Below are 20170 nucleotides of genomic sequence, written 5' to 3'. Positions count from 1 at the left end.
TAGGAAGGTGGAAGGTGCGCAAGTTTGAGCTGTAGACACATTCACATGTGTTCACATTCTAGGAGAGGGAAATCTCTGATCAACCTTGCACTGGAATTTCTCACATATCTCCCAGGTTTCACAAACGCAAGCTAAAATCGTGAAACTGTATGGATATGTGCATTATGATTAGCCTGAATTAGGCAGTAAGTACAATTTAGAAAGATTAAAAACAAGCAGGCATGTTTAAAACTCATACAAAGATACACTAAAAAAAGAGAATCACCTTAGTCCGTGAGTACATACCTCATATTCATTTGTATTCACTGTTAATGAGGGAACCAGGGCAAACAATTCATTCAGTGCTTTTAAAATGAGGGGTCTGGTATCACAACTCAGCTGTGGTGACAGAGCATTCCATGTAGAACGGATGCAAACAACCTGGATGGAAAGTAGGAGGCACCATTACCAACAGCAATCAAAACCTGACTTAAACGACACTTCTTTCCAGCACTTGCCTTCTTTCTTCCTACTTGTGAACAGGATTTGATAAAGGGTTAAGAAAAAAAAAAAAAAAAAAAGGCAAGCACGTTAAAAATTCACTTGTATTAAGAGTCTCCAGTACATTAATTGACATCCTGCAATAATACTGCACGACACTTTACCAGATAAAAACCAGCTACCAGTAGGAATAAGTAGGACACTGTTAGCAATACACATAAAGCTATAACTGTATCTTCATGTAACACTACTGCTCTACTTCACTTTTTCCAACTAGCTTAAAAGCAGCTGTCTGGGAGTTAAACAGGAGAAAAGTGAAGGAAGCTCTGTTCCCTGGGAGTCCTCCGAAACAAAATGCCCTTAATCTTTAAACACAACCAAATCCAAACAAATTTGTTGAACAAAAGAACATAGAACTGCAGGAATCCAGAAATAGCTGGGAAAATGTCAAACTAAAATAAACACTAATGCCACGGCTTCATTAGCCTTATATTAAGCAGGTCAGTTCTTAACATTTTACAGTGAGAGAGATCAATTCAACAAACCAGAAACATAAAAAAAAATAATTCAGTCAGGAAACCACAGACTATAGTAACATCATACTTCTAACTGTTAACTTACAAAAACAGTAAAACTGGTTTGAAAAATGTGTAATTTATTTTTATTCTGTTAATAATGAATTTGGAGTCATTTGCTTTCCAAGTCCTTAGAACATAGCAGCTTCAGCCTTTTAAACCTGTCTCTGCAGTTATACTAGAAACCAGAACGTTGCTGTGCATGAGTTGAGACCTGCTGGTCAATGTGAAGGGCAAGAAGGACATGCACAGGCGGTGGCAGCAGGGACAGATACCTGGGAAGAGCACAGGGACACTGCCCGGTTGTGCAGGGATGGGGTCAGGAAGGCCAAGGCACAGCTGGAGCTGAACTTGGCAAGGGATGCAAAAAATAACAAGAAGGGATTCTACAGGTACGTTAGCCAGAAAAGGAAGGTCAAAGAAAGTGTAACCGCGGTGAGGAGCAAGACTGGTAAACTAGTAACAATGGACAAGGAGAAGGCTGAGGTACTCAATCTTTTTGCCTCAGTCTTCACTGGCAAGCTCTCTTCCCACACCTCTCGAGTGGATGAACTGCAAGACAGAAATTGAGGGAGCAAAGGTCTTTCCTACTGAAAGTGAAGATCAAGTGTGTGACCACTTGAGGAACCTGAACATGCATAAATCGTAGAACCATAGAATGTCCTGAGTTGGAAGGGATCCACAGGGATCATCGAGTCCAACTCCTGTCCCTGCATATGACAACCCCACAGTTCACACCATGTTTCTGAGGGCATTGTCCAGTCTCTTCTTGAACACTGTCAGCTTATATCAAACTCTTTATTCAATGAAACCACAAAACTGCAAAGATATTATCGTAGTTTGAGCAATAATATTTTCAGTCCAGTGGTGTTCAATTAGATACTCACACTTTAGACCCACTGAGAAAGGTTCCTTTGGCATTTCTGGCAAAATTAAAACTCTCCTACTGTATGATGGTTCTCACCTTTTAGGAGCACCTTTGATTTGATGGAAATCTAGAAACTTAACACCCAGTATGTTTCTGCTTTTGCAAAGAACACTTGAAACAGAGCTCCCAGTCCAGAGCAGTTGGTCCTATAAGATGCCACTGATAGCTGCCAGCTTAAACATGAAAACTTAGTTCAATAATCCATCACTCAAGTGTCAGATCTAAAAAAGTCTCAGACAAACTCTGGTTCTTTGCAGTTAAGGTGGGGATGTTTGAAAAATTGCATTGCTGCATCCAGAAATCATAGAACACTAGCATTTTGGAAACTGTAACTCTTTAAAAATGCAAAAGGGAAAGTTTTCTAAATATCAAAAAGAACTTTAAAATAGTGCAGGTGTTACGTTTGTGTGTTTCATTTATCATCGGATGTTTTTAAAACAAACACACATCCTTCAAATGATTACATTCTCTTCTACCACAAGGTAAGGCATGTTTACTTTGCATGCTTCCCCACCAAAACCAACACATTACATCTGTCCAGTTAATAGCACAGGAGCTTGCTGGAAGTAGAATAACTTTTTTCTCATTTCAAACACTGCTGGTATTAGAAGAGGAAGAAATTTCATTGTTGTTGTAACAAAAGGATAACAGAACCAATATGAGTTAATTCAGGTTGTTAAACTATACTTCAATTTTTAATTAGGACAGAACGAAATGCATTAAAAATAGCCAATGACATGTTTGGAAGGAGAGATTTGCTAAGAAGGGCACGTGTGTCTGTTTTGTCTTAGCTACAGCTTGGAATATGCCACAATTTTAAAGATTTTGCTGCATTCTGTGATAAAGGAGAATTTACAGTATGTTTCACCTGTTCTAATACTACTGACAACTAAATACTTGTTTGTGAAGTGGATCTTGTACAACTTCAGATTGGGTAATAACCTAAATAAACGTGGTGAGTTGATCTGAAGGAACATGATTTATAATAACCTGGCTAAACATCATCTGGTACACAATAAATGTAGAAACAAGAGGATATTCAAGCCACCACTGAGCATGGCTGCGCATTCCAGCCTGTCATTAACAGACATTATCCTCATCTGCTAGAACACTGAATTTTCTCAAAAAAAAACCCCCAAAAAACCACACACACAAACAAAACAACAACAGGCAAACAAACTCTTAAAAGGTTAAGACTGTAGAATTCTTTTGGCTCCTTTGAGAAGGAATTTTCTAGACTCATAACGGTAGTCCTACAGAAAAACCTCTTACCAAATGAAGTACTGTGAACTAGTGGAGCACGGGAACAGGAACAGCAGGGAAGATAGGAGAGTGGTGCTTTACACACAAATAAACAAAAATGTTATAAAAGCAGTTCTGGAGGAACAAGTCACTGTGATAAGCATCTTATGATGAACTCTCTCTACTAGTCATGAATTCCCAAGGAAAAGCCCTGTGATTCTGGAGTCACTGCTCAGCTAAACAAAGCTGTCCTCTGAAAACACAATACAATCTAGGAAACTAGCAATATAGGAGAACTTTATGACACTGATGTGCCAATTACTATCTGCAGAAAAAGAACCAGTGATAATCAGAAATTGCATGTTGATAGATCTAGACACACGAGTGTCATACTTCATTAAAAGTTCTTTCTAAGTCTGTTTTCATCTTTATGTTTTTGTGTGTTTCCCCCCACTTCCGTGTTTGTTCCAATTGACATATCACTGTCACCTTGAGACACTATAAACCACATAACTTATAAGCTCTCAGTGCTTCTGGTACAGTATATTTTGGTTTACATCTGTGTTCTTTTGTTATGCTAAAAATTTGTTTTAAAATAGCAAGCTTATTGGTGAACAAAGCACTAACTGAAAACATATTTGCTAGAGGGGAAAAACTAAAGGTCAGGTTTTACCGATCTCTGTTTACTGAAGCACTCTTGCTTCAGGCGATCTACTGCACTAAGAGGGCAGGAAGTCATGGGAAAAAATAGGAAACAACAATATTTAAATCAAATTTCACTTCTGATGGGGAGCAAGTCAGAGAAGCACATCATTTTAAGCAGTATTTCCTCTGAGACAAATATCCATTCACACCAAACCTCAGCAAGGTTCAAGTCTATCACAGAACCTTTCATTCAGAGATTAACTTAGGTTAGAAGGGACCGCTAGGGGTCACCTAGCCTAACCTACCCCACAAAGGAGGGCCAACTGGGTTACGTTATGCAGGGACTTTTTCACTTGCTTTATAAGGAGAAATGGTGGCTTTAATAGCTGCAAAAAGATACGTGCAAAAATTGCTTGTGACATTTCTTAGCTCTTCATGGTTGTTTGGTTTCACCCTTTGGTATCCGAAGGTACCACGACCTCTTTCAGTGAAAGTAAATTACAAGATTCGTCCCCTTTTCACAGAATCACAGAATGTTAGGGATTGGAAGGGACCTCGAAAGATCATCTAGTCCAATCCCCCCGCCGGAACAGGAACACCCAGGTGAGGTTACACAGGAAGGCGTCCAGGCGGGTTTTGAATGTCTCCAGAGAAGGAGAATCCACAACCTCCCTGGGAAGCCTGTTCCAGTGTTCCATCACCCTCACTGAGAAGAAGTTCCTTCTCAAATTTAAGTGGAACCTCTTGTGTTCCAGCTTGAACCCATTACCCCTTGTCTTACCATTGGTTGTCACCAAGAAGAGCCTGGCTCCATCCTCGTGACACTCACCCTCTACATATTTATAAACATTAATGAGGTCACCCCTCAGTCTCCTCTTCTCCAAGCTAAAGAGACCCAGCTCTCTCAGCCTTTCCTCATAAGGGAGATGCTCCACTCCCTTAACCATCTTGTGCTGGACTGTCTCCAGCAGCTCCCTATCCTTCTTGAGCTGAGGGGCCCAGAAATGGACACAATATTCCAGATGTGGTCTCACCAGGGCAGAGTAGAGGGGGAGGAGAACCTCTCTTGGCCTACTAACCACCCCCCTTCTAATACACCCCAGGATGCCACTGGCCTTCCTGGCCATAAGGGCACAGTGCTGGCTCATGGTCATCCTGCTGTCCACCAGGACCCCCAGGTCTCTTTCCCCTACACTGCTCTCTTATAGGTCATTCCCCAACCTATACTGGAACCTGGGGTTGTTCCTACCCAAATGTAAGACTCTACACTTGCCCTTGTTATATTTCATTGAATTTTTCCCTGCCCAACTCTCCAGCCTGTCCAGATCTCGCTGGATGGCAGCACAACCTTCTGGCACATCAGCCACTCCTCCCAGTTTGGTGTCATCAGCAGACTTGCTGACAGTGCACTCTATTCCCTCATCCAAGTCATTGATGAATATATTGAATAATACTGGCCCCAGTACTGACCCCTGAGGCACTCCACTAGATACAGGCCTCCAACTAGACTCTGTCCCATTGACCACGACTCTCTGGCTTCTTTCCTTCAGCCAGTTCACAGTCCACCTCACTACCCAATCATCCAGTCCACACTTCCTCAGTTTTGCCATGAGGATGCTGTGGGAGACAGTGTCAAATGCTTTGCTGAAGTCAAGGTAGACCACATCCACCGCTCTGCCATCATCAGTCCACCTTGTTATGTCTTCATAAAAGGCTATGAGGTTGGTCAAGCACGACTTCCCCCTGGTGAAGCCATGTTGACTGTCCCTGATGACCCTCTTATCCTTGATGTGCCTTAAGATGGCCCCAAGGATAAGGTGTTCCATCACTTTCCCAGGGATGGAGGTGAGGCTGACTGGTCTATAGTTACCCGGGTCCTCCTTCTGGCCCTTTTTGAAGACCAGAGTGACATTTGCTTTCCTCCAGTCCTCAGGCACCTCTCCCATTTCCCAAGACTTGGCAAAGATGATGGAGAGTGGTCCAGCAGTGACTTCAGCCAGCTCCCTCAGCACCTGCGGGTGCATTCCATCTGGACCCATGGATTTATGGATGTCCAGATTGCTTAATTGCACCCTAACCCAGTCCTCATCAACCGAGGCAAACTCCTCCATTGCCCTGCCTTCCTCTGGGGCCTCAGGGGTACAGGGCTCCTCAGGACAGCCTCCGGCAGAGTAGACAGAGACAAAGAAGGCATTCAGTACCTCTGCCTTCTCTGGATCTTCTGTCACCAGGGCACCCACCCCATTCATCAGTGGGCCTACATTGCCTCTGGTGTTAGTTTTATCTGCCATGTATTTGAAGAAGCTCTTCCTGTTGTCCTTGACCCCTCTCGCAAGGTTTAATTCTAAGGAGGCCTTAGCTTTCCTAGTTGCCTCCCTACATCCTCTAACAACAGCCTTATATTCTTCCCAAGTGGCCAGCCCCTCCTTCCATGATCTGTAAACTCTTTTAGGTGGATCATGGACCACAACACTTGTGTAACAAAGGCTCTCAAGCCTTTTGGTTGTGGTTGGCATAGCTGATCACTCCAGAATCTCCTCTAACCTACAATTAGGATAAAACCTATCAGAATCTTTCCAGAACATGTAATTCCAGCAAAAACTACCAGACACATCCTCTACTGCAAAGCTTTACACTTAACAGCCAGCTACAGAAATACCTGCAACTAGAAAGAGTGAAGGGTATACCACTGCTTTGCCTATGTGCTACACGCTGTGACTGGCACATTGTCCCCTACAATGGAAGAAGGCTCAGATGGGCAAAGGCAACGGGCCCATGAAGCTCAGAGATTAATGCAGGGTGGGGCTGAAAATATGTAGATGAACTCATTTTTGATAACTTCTTACTCACCTGCCCTGCTGTTATAAACAGTTCAGTGGATTAACCCAGGGTGTCAATGTTTCTCCCCAGTTCATTAAAAGAGTGTGAACATGTCCCTGCGTCAGTCAGATCAGCATATGGAGGAGTGAATATGTGGCTCGGCCCTACATAGAGTTTAAAACCAGACAGCCAACAAAAGAATTTTGAAGAGAGCAACAGGCTTGAGCTGGCTTCAACCCCCATATTACTTCCTGGCAACTGGGGACACTCAGCGTCGTGACAGTGAGCATATTACAGAGACTACTAACGGGAATCACACTGGTATTGTGATTGAACTGTATACTGCAATTGCGCTATTTTGTTAAGTGTAACTTACATTTGTATTGTGATCTCAGTATATTTTGTATCCCTCTGCTGAATCAGAAATCCTGCATAACAACTATCTTCAAATAAGTAAATTTAATACTACGCTTTACACCCACGCATGGAATATCTAAAATAACCTTGTCCTTGAGTATTGGACTCTAGTACACACTGTGACAATGAAAAGTGACCCTATCTGCCCTGTGACATTTGTGGACAAACATGATCTAGGAATAAATTTGAGTAAATAAAACCATCTTCTTTTCAAAACAAATTTTGCACAATAGTCCAAAACCAGCTGACTTCACAACACGATGGTGTTGCAGAGGTAGATGCGCTACTATTAATCCTCAGGATTAACAGCCAAATCGCTCCTCAATGCCATTTCCATAGTAAAAAATTTGGCAATGATCGTTCTGTCTACAGGGTATGTCCACATTCAAATGCAAAATGCTTACATTGAAATTTCAGCTACAATAAGGGAATTATTTTTGTTGATTAAACACACAGTTTTCCAGTTTCTCCTACCGGATTTTAAGTACTTGGAGCACAAGTTTCCTTAATTTATTTTGTGCCTGCAACAAGCCCAACATGAAGACCACACAGGAGAAGTAACACGCAAGTCAAAAGTCACTGTTAATGTTTTAAATTGCGAAGTTTAAGATAACATTTATTAAAATTATAAGTCATACTGTGTGCTCTGAAGAAAATAAAATCTTCCTAAGCTTAAGAACAGCAGTAACTTCACCTAAAATACACTGATGAATTTAGTCTTCCTGAAGCTATTCGGTGTTGCTCAAGCTACTGCTATACACCATTTCTTACAAAAAGTGTATTAGCTACCTTATTAGCAAAACCAGAAGACAAGGGATTAGAATTCTGTTCCAGCCTTGAGAAAAACTGCAAATGAAGTGTCAAAAAAAAAAAATAACATGCTTGGTAGAGCAAAAATACATGGAGGAAGAGAAGGGAACAACATGGTAACACCAGCTAGACTACACTAGTATGCCACACTTGCTAATCAAGAGACAGAAAATGAAGTTACCACCATAGTGAATGTTTCGAAGACAAAAACAGGTTGGGTGCAGAGGCAGGTACAGAAGGAGGAACTGTTTATGACTAGGTGACCTTCAAAAGTCTCTTCCAAGCCACACTGTTCTATGGTTCTAAGATAAAATTTAATGCATTCATAAGATGAAAAATTAAGTTTACATTTCCACAATATCTTTGACATATCCCACTTTCAAAAACCAAGAATTGCATGAGTAATGAAGATGCACTGAAATTGATTTTGGTAGCTGACTTGAAAGTGCAACTGAGGGCAGAGCCTGTAAGAACTAGGACAGCAAAAACTGGTGCCTGTCCATGAAGTGATTCTTTTGTTTCTTTCTTCTATCCTAAGTAGTTAAAGCTGTTCCACCCTGACACTTCTCTACAGTGGTCATCTGTTCTCAAATAAGGTTTTTATAGTAGGATGTGACATATGTCATAGGCCTAGCTCCTGCTTCTTTGCAGGCAACAAAGTCTAAATTTAATCCAGCCTGGGAAAACACTGCTTAAATACTGAGGCCAGCAATCAAAGAACCTCTGTGACCTTAAGAGCAGCCAAACTTCATACCAAAAGCAAACACAGCAACTACCTTGAATAAGCTGCTTCTTAGTAGCCATTGTCTGAAGCTTTTTAACTCTACTGAATACTAACGTCTATGACCTGCTAACCATTTACTATTTTGTTCTTGAACTGCTGACATGATTTCAAACATATTAGGTGGCAAGGGCTGGATTTTGTTGGATTGGCCTCATGCAGTAAACACTGCACTGAAAGTGAAGAAGTCGATAAACTTAAAATTGCAGAGAATGGGTAACCAAATATTCCTGCAGGCTATTCCACTAACTCAGATGGCCTGCACAGTCCAGTTTATCTACAGTGTGATTCACAGCATGTCTGCCTCTGCATCACCACATCTGGCCTGTCACTGCAGAAACAAAGAGCCTTGGTTCCTAACTTGGCGATACCATGTGAGACCTCAGGATATTTCTAGTCCAAAGTCTCGCTCAAAGCAGGGTCACTATGAATTCAGGCCCAGTTGCTCAGGGTTGTATCAAAAATGAACATGAAAACCTCCGATGGACACAGCACAACCTCTCTGTGCAGCACGTTCCAATGCTTGCTTGTCCTCTTCATCAGTAAGTAACAAATGAATTTGTTACTTACCCAATAACACCATTACAAGTGATTCCACTCTCTATCAGGTAGATTATGTGAATGAGACCCAGCAGGACAGGCCAGCAAAAAGGTATAAAAAATGAGTTTATCTACATACTTTTCAGCCAATCAGAATTATGCGCCAAACAGCCATTATTTTCAAATTTCAAGGAAAACTGCATGAAAGGATGTCTTTTCAACAGACAGCAAAGCTGTCCATGCACTGAAGGCACGACCTGTTAAAATTGAAGTTCACAGTATAATTTCCCAGGAACAACTAACTGATGTTGGAAGAGAGGAATTAAATTTCTCAGAAGAAATAAAATGCTGTAACAATCCAAGGTACTCTTAAAAAAAAAAAAGCCAACTAAGAAAAAAAGTCCGTGATCCACAAGCAAAACATGAAACACAGGGACAAGCCACTTTAATCTTACCTCAGCCTCACAAAGTGCCTGAAGACCCTGTAACACTATGGCAGCAGGTGAAGCTTGATCAGGTCTTGTGCATTCATTTAATACCTGGGAAATCGCGGCCAACATGTCTGCTCCATGCTGGTATGGCCTAAATGAAAAAACATGACAATACAAGGCAATACTCATGCATACAAACAAAAAATTCACTACTGTATATTGGTGGAGATTCCGGCAGCAGAAGACTTTTGGCCCTCTTATATCAGATAAGAATATTTTTCCAAATTTGGTGCTGTTGCAATGTCATTTGTCTCTCCTTCAATGACTGCCTGGGCTGCTTATTTGCTTTGCAGTCTTTTAGGATCCATTTGGTTTTATTGGGCATTGATGGGGGGGTGTCAACTGCTTATTCAGCAGTTCCTCATACTCTTTCTGGAAGAACTTGGGGTAAATACCACCTAGCTAGGTGATTTATTTGCATGGAAAATTCAAGCTTTGCTCTCACCTTCTTCCAGTACTTTCTAAATGCATGAAGAACATGCATACACCTGAAATTTAACTACATCACTTACCTGGTAAAAAAAAAATATTACAGCTGCATTGATGTTTACCTCATGTTTTAACTTTTTTTTTTTTTTTAATTTATCGAAAAACACTGTTCGGCAAAATTAAAGAATGTTGAAGAGGTAAAGGAAAAAGTGTTTAAGAACTTTTTTTTTTAGTTGATGATTGAAAGATACGTGAATCTTTCCAGCTGTTAGTAATTGACCTTCAAGTACGAAAGTGAAAAGTGGAACCCAAAAGATAGGTGACAAACGAAGGTATTGTGCACATAAAACCAGGAAGTACTTGATAATTTGTTTAAAAAATCATCTTTATAGCAACTGTATATTATTATTAAGTACTGATATTCATGGATAGTTAGAGCTGGAAAGGATCAATATTTCATCCAGTGAGACTTTTACAACTGTGTTCTGTGGTCAGTATTGTACTGAATAAGGATCAGTAATTTGCATGTGACAAAATGAACTTTTCAGAAAGGCACCCACCTCTATTTGAGTAAATCAAAAGACAGAATAAACAACCCATGATCTGTCTAATGTTTCCTCTCTCTTTTTTTATAATTTGGAAGCAGTATGCTTTAAGTTTCTACTCTGGATCAGTACAGGATGCATGTTTTGTTTCAAAATGAAGCCATTTTCATTTTAACATTATTTATAGATGCTTTCTCTTAGTTACAATATAATACCCAAAATTTACTAGCTGCTGAGATTAGCAATGCCTTTGTCAGTATCTCATACAACTAGAAAAATATTACCCACATTTAATATAACAAAGCAGGTAAAAATAATTATGAAGCTTTTCTGAAAAAGATGATTTTCCATTACAAAGATATTAGATGGACATAGCATGTGTGCTTACCTCTGCCTACATATATCTCTTATACAAGCCGCTCTAGCAATCAGCTTTTCCCATTGAGCATCTTTGTCAATAGACAAAGAGGGCATATCAGACGTTGCCAAGAACTTCTGCAATTCTGGATAAATTCGATCCTAGAAAAGATACAATTTAACAATTATCATCACACCTTCAAAAGTTAGTGACAGGATTTTCAACTGCTAGTACTTTTACATGACTTCTAAATACCACTTTTATTGCATATCATACTTCACTTTCCTTTATTATTGAAATTTAATGTTACATTGAGATTTAACTGGCTTTTGCAGATCAAATCTCTATTGCTGATTTGTAAACAGAGAGGCAAACTATTGCCATGTAACTCAGGTCTTGTTCTTACTGCACACTATAAAAAGTAGAATGCAGTCCTTCAAACAAATTTCTTTCTTAATTCCAGTCTGAGACCTGATGAAATGAAAAGCAGGTTACGTGATATACATACTATTGAGATTTTTACTAAAACAGGATCTATATTGGCACAACTTCCACCCTTTACTTTATACTGCTGATAATGAGGTACTAGTATAGCAAATATTGCAAAATTAATTTCCTTCCTTGGTTAGAGGTAGTGAAGTTTTTCAACTACACATTATCGTAGTGATACTACAAGAATTTTCAAACCTGTCTCTCCCATAAGGATGTCATCAGCCGCAAAGCAATTGCTCTAAGCTTTGGTGTGCTCCCCAACATGTGTATCACACGTAGAATCTGAGCTACACAAACCTGAAAGAAATTTTTTAACCAAATGTCACTGTTATTTTCTATATCAAAGAACAAAGACTAATCTACAAATCATTATTTTACAACCAGTACTTGGTTGTAAACGAGGTAATTGTCCAGCTTCAATGTCAGGAAGAAACTGGGAGTCATATTCTGAAAAATTTTAGTGCATAATGAGTCCAAGAGCATCTTATGATCTATATATAATGAAGATACAGTGCAGACAACAAAGCACAATGTGCATTTCACTATTTAAAACAAATGCCATATCCCATCCAAAATATTGGAAAGTTACGCTGAAGCTTACAAATCAATTATTTTAAGCAAGCTATGCATTGCTCAGTTTAAATAATTTTCTATAAATAAACAACCTTTTATTGATAAAGTTTGTTTAAATAAAAATTTTCATTCTGACCTTGTGTACACCCAGTGTAGGCAATGTATACAATATATCCCTGTAAAGTGCAGGCGCTAAAGGTCTTCCCAATTTAAATATGAGAACTGGGATCAGATTTGGGACCTAAAATAAAACAAAAAGCAGAAAATAAATATGGAACTAGGTTGCCAACATGGACAACAAACTTCTCAGAACATGTTAGAAACTCCTACTTTTTTGCTTTATTTTTTAAGAGAAAGGAAAATTCTGAAGTCTGGAATTTCATAGGACTCACAATCTGTTTCTTTTTAATTTATCAGCTGAAAAACATCTTGTTGTGCAGGTTCAGCTGTAAGCACTGCAATAATCTAATTTCCACAATAAACTGAAATACTTGAAATTCTATTATAGGCACAGTGAAAGTAACATGTAATTGAAGGTGGTACATTAAAATACATACCAAATCAATGAAGAAACTATTCCAATTCAGTTTGGTCGTTACAGAGGCATTCTGATGATGCTACTATAATTTCCCACAAACTTGTCATATAATACAATTTAATTTACTGCATTATTTGATATATGGTACAAAACTTGCAGAGATCTGTCCTTGAAGTGACAATGAAAGAAAGGAGACTTATTTACCTCTACTCCCCTTTTACTTAGATCAGTTTTTCAGTATTTTCATACCTGCAGGTTCTTCGGTTTTTTTCTTGTGTATGTTCATATCAGTATGTTGTAAAATCAAATCTACTCATGATGGCCTTGGTTTTTTTCCCCACTTGATTTTATGGATACTTAAAAGTAATTACACAGCACTAATTTACATTCTGCCTTTATACAGTAGTAATGATTTTCACTTAGCCACATGGGTTAATCTTCCATAGATAAAAACTTGTGTTAAAAGGCAATATCATTACCAAGAACAGAAAAGTTTTACCCAGGCCAAAGAGACAACAGCACTGCCTAAGAGAAAATTATGTTCATTAGTACACAGAAGGAAAACTAAAATTAACTTCCTGATTAAATTAAATAGAAACCAAAAGAAGAGTTGAGAACCAAAGGCTCAGCATCCTCAAAGCAAGAATCTGTTTTGGTTAAATCACGCCTTACGAAAAGGCAAGCTTACACAGAAATCAAATAATACAGGAAGAAAAAAAAAATCCCCTTGAAGTTAGGAGACTTGCAGGATGAAAGCAGCTTTATTTCTGGGCACCTGTTGTACCTTGAGTGTTGAGAAAAAAATTAATCACCTGATTTACTGTTACCTAAATCTTTGAATGATACAAGGTAAATCGCAGGGCCATGAGCAAACAATGGACATTCCGTACTTCTGGTGGACAATCATTACCACTAACACAGCTACCGGCATCACCATTTTAAGTCCAAAAATTATCAAGGAGGTCACGTGTGCTCCTCCACTGGGATACATATGTTTTCCACACACTGTTAACAGCAGCATGGTTGGAAGACTCTCAGCTCTGAGGATAAGAGGATTTTGTTAATTCTTTAAATCATACCAAGCCCTGACAAATGCTGTCATTACCCTGCGCTGGGCAAAAAGGCTACACAAATCATCAGTAGTGATGTCACAGATGTAATTAAAATGACCAAACTCCCTACCTAAGTTCCCTCCTCCTGATCTCACCCCATTGTACCTCTTCCTTTTGCCAGACACAAGGTCTTAGCGACCCTAACTCCATTTGGTCTTTAGCGAGTTCTCTATTCAATGGGCCACTTCCTGCACTTTTCTCAGTCGTGGCTATATTGGACTATGCATATGGCAATCAGACTGAATGACATTCAAAATAAGTTACAATAAAAATAAATTATATTCATAATCCTTAGTTATAAAAGCATTCAAACAACGTAAAGTCAGTCTGCTCAGGCCTAGCCTTCATCGGCTCTGATGAGAAATTCATTACAAGTCCTGTGTCTTCATTAATTTTCTAGTTACAAAGTTTATTCTACACTAAACAGGTATATAAATGAAAGTACTACAAAGACTTTCATATTCACACCTAGTAAACAGATGCTAGATTTGATTTACTAAATTCTCAGGAAGAGACTAAGCACGTGTTATTATAAGGCCAGTTACATATTTCCTTAAAGGTGTTGTCCTTTAAAGCATACTTGTTTTGAACTGTATATTCAATCTATAAGATTACAAAAAACACAAAACGTCCTAGTACGGCAAAGCCGCTCCTCTCTCCGTGTCCCTCTTTTAATGGATAAACAATGCTGGGACTAATTTAAATATTAAATTTACGCTAAATCTTCATCAAGAGCTGAACAGCTCCAAAAAAGCTGATGTGATGGTTCATTAGCTCCCAGTAGGCAGGAAGCAGCTTCAGAGAGGGAGGGAGAGAGACGCGCTGCCTGACAACACTGCCTTCTGCACCACCCGCGCCCTCGGAGGATGCGATGGTTAGGTCAAGCCTGTCATTAACAACCTCAAGAAGGGTTTCAATATCATGTTTTTCGTTTTTAAAATTAATTTGCCTCTCAAAAATGATGCCAAGGTATGTCAATAACTCTTCTTTTTAAAGTAAGATTAAACATGTGAGACAAAATGCTTTCATTTAATAAATAGGTCTGAGAACCATTCCCACTCTCTGCAATTTGCTGGTCTGATTTATTTTTTCTAAGCTACAGGACAGTTATTCTTCTTCAAAAGCACAAGCTAAGGGAGGATAGCTGGGCAGGAAGATAATCCTCCTCTTCTGTTCCCTCACATTTCCTTACATTTTACTGAAGATAAATTGTCATCATGCAGCCCTTGTGTCAGAACAAAAAATAGAGACAGCCAGAAAACAGTAAGCAAAGTCATGTTCAAAAGGAAAAACTGGTTTCAAAAAAATATAATCCAGATACATATTAACATATGCTGTCCCCATTTCAAATTCTAAATGCAGGATATCACTTCATATTATTTCCACCACACTTTATTTGCTTGGATGCCTATCCTGGAGGGTTATCTTGGGTCAGTTTTAACACTAAGACACCATTCCATGCCCCTCCTCCTCCTCAAAAGTCAACCAAAAGGCAGGAAATAAACGTCACAGCAAAGTTACAGCTTTTATTTCTGGGAAATGTCAGGCTGAATTTTGGAAGAGAGTGTTAGGTAATAGCATCAATCTACAGGGTGCTTCAAAAATATGGACCCAGTTTCAAAGCAGTAAGTATTTCAAATTCGGTCCATCTTTTTGAAACACCCTGCAGTTCTCCAGTAGGCAAGGCAGTGAAATGGGGTTTTCAAAAGCATTCTGTACTCTAGTGAGCAAGATAAAAGTACTGAACAATTCACACAAATGAAGGAACCAGCTTTTCAGATATGTGCACAAATGAAGATAAGTTTCTCTTTATAAAAGCTATAAAATTAACTGTGCTCAATAATCAGAAGCACTTTCTAGAGAACATAAGCTAGGTTTTCAAAAGTTTCCTGTTACAGCAGGATCCTAACCAATAAGCTTCACCTGTGAACAATCTGTCCACAAGATCTGACTGTAATATGACTGTTTCACTACAGCTACTCTCCAAAGTTCACACAATCAGACATAGAACAATATCATCATGCACCACCTCAGCAAGCCAAATCCAGTTCAACATATCCTTAAACATGTTTTTTCCCAAATAAAAATGTATTTTACTTTTTTTTAATGCACTCCCAGCCCCCAAGGCACACAAAACAATGCCTCTTCAGTTAGATTTCCCAGAAGGGCGTCGTTTACCACTAAAATACTTCATTCTAGCAGTTGAAAGACCATAAAAGAATGGGTGTTCTCTAGAGCCTCATAATCCTCTAATAATGGTAATAGATCTTGTGCTACTATTCACCAGTGGCCTTTCAGTCAGACGATTTAATTTCTTCCCCTTGCAGCACAGCTGTTTTCACACAGAGTGTAATAACAGTTTTTGCACAACAGGAAAATTAATCCGATTAGAAGGACTGTATTAAGCCTTTCATGAACAGCATGTGTCAGTGCAGCCTCTGCAGTGATTTAAGACAGCCTAAAAGTCCATGTACTACTCTTCATTTGTCAGCCTTTCAAAAAGATTTCTGGATTTTCTTCCATATTGTTTCAGACCGTTACTCTAAAATGCCTCAGCCAAAAGCCAAATCTAATATAATCACTAAACTTGCATCATAAAAAGGCTTTTACTCAGTGAGAAAGGAGGAGGTACATACACAGAAGTCCTCTGTAGGCTTTCTTCATGGAAAGGGTAAGACAACAAAACAAGAATATTGTCTGCAAAATAATTAAAGTAATTATTTTTAAATCTAGCAAGGTTTTTTAATTGCTCCATTTATTTACTGCAAAGACAACAGACACCTTATATAAACAACAGTGTGGAAATGGGAGATCCTGTTTGTGAAACCCCTTGTGGAGTTGTAATAAACATGAGAGCAATGAGGACAGCACTCTCGATGCACATTCTGTCTTTCTGACCCTGTTGTATTTTGAAACACAGTTCTTCAACTCAGATTTTGTATGGCAGTAACTCCTGGCTTTTCAATTCAATATCCTCAGCTACAAACACTAATCATCTGAACCACAATAAAACAGAATTTCACTAGCGGCAGAATTACTGATTGTCTTGCTCACTTTGGGGGTGGGGGGGGGCCGGAAAAAGGCATCACACAATTTATTTATGCTATGACCCTCACCATGACATCTCAGCACTTCCATATACTCTACTGTAGTACAGGCAGTCCACAGTGTGGCTGTAGAGTTGACACTTTTTCATTTTGCCCCGTGGACACTGTATTTACCTCTTGCAAGCCTAAACTCTGAGGTCTGCTAGCTCAAGTTTACTTGGATTTAAACACGAATCCAAGACATGGAATTCAGAATGTACCTGTATTTACCTGGTTAGCCCTTCTTTCCATTACAAGCACCTGGGTCTAAACTGAGTGTTCAAGTGCTGCTAATGCCAAAGGAACAGATTCAAGTTAATATAGGTGCCTGTTTAAAAATAAATTTGGGATTAACAGCGTTTTTTTGTTCTCTTCTTTCCACATCAAACCTCTAAGTTTCTTCTTCTCTTCTTCAGAACAGTCTTGTAATTACTATGCTGCACACCACCTTCCACTGCATCCTTCAGAAAGTGCCCTACAGACTCAGAATGTTTAACAAGTTTGTTGTGATGAGTTTTCATTTTCTTAAAGGACATTCTGATCATGGTTTTAGCACTTACTTTCCCCAACTTTATACAGCACCATTTATTTATGTGGAACTGAATACAACACAGAACCAAGTAAAGCAATTCCCAAAGTAGAACTCTGCCATCAATACGTTAGTGGTTGTTGCCATCACACTGCCCATCGAGTTTATTAAAGTAGTCGGTTGTTTCCCCCATCCGTGAGCTTCGAATGCTCTCTCCCCCTGTACTAACTACTTTAACTGCAAGACCAGACAAGTCCCAGGTAATTCTTCCTGCCTTATGGAGAGCATTGCATCTACAAGAAACAATGTGGTTATCTTTCAGTGCAGTGCTGTGCGCCCCTGTAATAATCTCTGTGGACCCATTAAGCAGACCCAGAACTGAAATAAACTTGTCAGAGTCAAAACAAATGCCAGGTGATCCCAAGTTCAACTACGCCAGACAGTAAGTCCCAGTTTTAAAGCATTGAGATCTTTCAGAATTAAAAAAAAAATCTAAAAATCTAATTTAAAAGACATATTGCTAACCAATGTCCATGGTTGCATTTAACTAAGGACTGAGAAGGGAAATATCACTCCAATTAGACACAATATTCTTCTCATGCCAAATTTCCAAATACTACCCAGCAGAACACCTGCTCTATTACTTATCACTCTGATTGATTTTTGTGATCCTACCTAAAAGACACCCAAATTCTTTGCATTGTTTTGCAGAAAGGTATTTTAAAGGCCACGGTAATTTAAAAGACTACAAGCTCACCATTTGCAGTCCCTGTTACAGAATGAAACATGAGCCAGTTAGACAATATCAACAATTCTGCATTTTAAACGCCATTTGCTAATTCACATGGACTTCCACTGATCATTAGGGAAATAGAAAATACAACGCAGTTTGAACTTAACCTTCTCATTGCATTTGGGCATGAGACATTTTTCCCAATGGCAGGAGGACTTCTCACCAGCTTGAAGCACTTTTTAATTCTGAAGTAGTCAGATCACCATGGTTAGCTCAAGAGGCTGTGTCCACCAAATTTATTGACTGCATTGGTTAACAAAAGCTTTGTCTTAAAGTAAGCAGAACAAACAAAACAGGTAAACCCACTCACCTCATGCTAAACATCAAGAACTTTGGGTTAAATTCCTCCTCTCCCTATATCTGTGTAAAGCTTGTTACCTCTGCCGACTTGCATCTAAATTTGTCTCTAAAACTGTTTCTGTGAAGTCAGTGGAGCTATTCCAGATTACTCCAACGAAATGCAGAAGTGAATTTACATTCTTCCCCTTGTCACTGATCAGCTCCGCACCTTCCCTCTCAACCAGAGCTCTAAATGGCATGTAAGAAATAAAGTGTTATTTGCCAGAAATACCATACTATCCTATCCTATGCCTAACATGCCTGCTTACTAAAGTATTCCTCTTTGTTTCCTGGAGATAAGACACCAAGATTGCTTACTTTCATGCTACCAGCTCTCCAACTCGTACTTAAATAATATGGTCAATATTTCATGCACCTAAAGCTTTGTACCCAGCACAATAAATAAACTTTTTAGTATGGGCTAAAACAGCATATGGTAAGGCCACTTCTACACCAGAGTTGGTAAAAAAAAAATAAAGGTCTTAACTGGTGATGTACTTCATACAATGCCCCCTCAAATCCATCATAGTGCATATAATCCAAAATCCCAGATGTCTGGTGATGATAAACTCACGAATGAAACACTTCTTAACAGAAACCTTAGCATTGTCGGTAATGCAGAAAAACATTTTCTAGCTGTGAATTGCATGACCAAGGTAAACCTATATCCTGAGTTCCGAAGACTAACCTGCATGTTAAATGCTCAAGGCTTCCACTTCTTACAGAACAGTTAAGTAAGAACTTTTTGAATGAACTCTACACCATGTGCATTCAAAAATATTAGAGCGTGCCATTGTACCGGGTTGTCAGCAGCAATACCACCACCATTTGGTAAATGACTCTCCTAGCATAGATTGTTTCGAGTTTTACCATGTCAGGAAATTACAGTGAATATGTTTATTTCTCCCTGCCACAGACCACCAGAGCCATCGTGATCCAGTATTTTTCACTGTAGGGTTTTAAACAACACGTAGCATTGGTATCTTAAGTTAAATGAAGTGACAAGAAGCAGGTGACAAATTAAAAGGAAGCCAAATATCGCATGAAGCAGCAAAAGCAGCTTCAAGTGCCCTCTTGCTACAGCTGTTTGAGAAAGAATCTTTTGCTCCAAGAAGAGTACTGAGAGGTTACAACTTGCTCACATGCTATGATTTCTTCCTGCTTTTTAATGCTCTCTTGTTTTGTGTCATCCAACAATCCTCTAAAGGAGGTACAAGGCTATAACAGAATGGAAGAATTTTAAACCTGTAGTTTAAGAGAAAGAATTCATCCGTGTGCAAGAAAGTAACAGTCATTCTAAGAAAACAAGAATGAACCACTGAATTGACAATGTAAGAAGAGGAAAAAAACAAGAGCACTTAATTTTGCACATCTCCACCATATGCTTTGAGGAGTCAGTTCTAACTTCCAACACCTCAGTATTTCCACTGATGTAAGACCTGTAACACCCCAGAGCAGCTATTCGACATACAATTCAACAAGGAGTATACCCAAGGACATTGAATAAATACTTCAAAAAAAACTATGCAGGAACTAGAACTTGGTCTTACTTTGAACTGTAAATAAGCTGTGCAGAATTGCAAATTCTTCCTAAAGCAAATATCAACATTGCAGTTCAGGCTTTGTATAAACACTGTCATGGTGACT

General features: G+C 39.1%; 1 protein-coding gene across 2 annotated transcripts in view; it reads right to left on the bottom strand.

Annotated features, from left to right (window-relative positions):
• The window catches only part of FOCAD (focadhesin), a 109449-nt gene that overhangs the window by 53652 nt on the left and 35627 nt on the right, over positions 1–20170 (bottom strand). For both annotated transcript variants that reach the window (XM_065657889.1, XM_065657891.1), the window contains 5 exons: positions 12263–12367; positions 11749–11850; positions 11092–11222; positions 9694–9820; positions 286–420 (listed from right to left, as the gene is read on the bottom strand). In XM_065657889.1, the coding sequence (XP_065513961.1) occupies positions 286–420; positions 9694–9820; positions 11092–11222; positions 11749–11850; positions 12263–12367 (600 nt within the window). The remainder of the gene's footprint in view (positions 1–285; positions 421–9693; positions 9821–11091; positions 11223–11748; positions 11851–12262; positions 12368–20170) is intronic.

Source organism: Caloenas nicobarica, chromosome Z (genome assembly GCF_036013445.1).
Source record: "Caloenas nicobarica isolate bCalNic1 chromosome Z, bCalNic1.hap1, whole genome shotgun sequence".
NCBI lineage: Eukaryota > Metazoa > Chordata > Aves > Columbiformes > Columbidae > Caloenas > Caloenas nicobarica.
The sequence above is the reverse complement of the archived record's forward strand: the minus strand, read 5'-3'. Positions and strand labels throughout refer to the sequence as shown.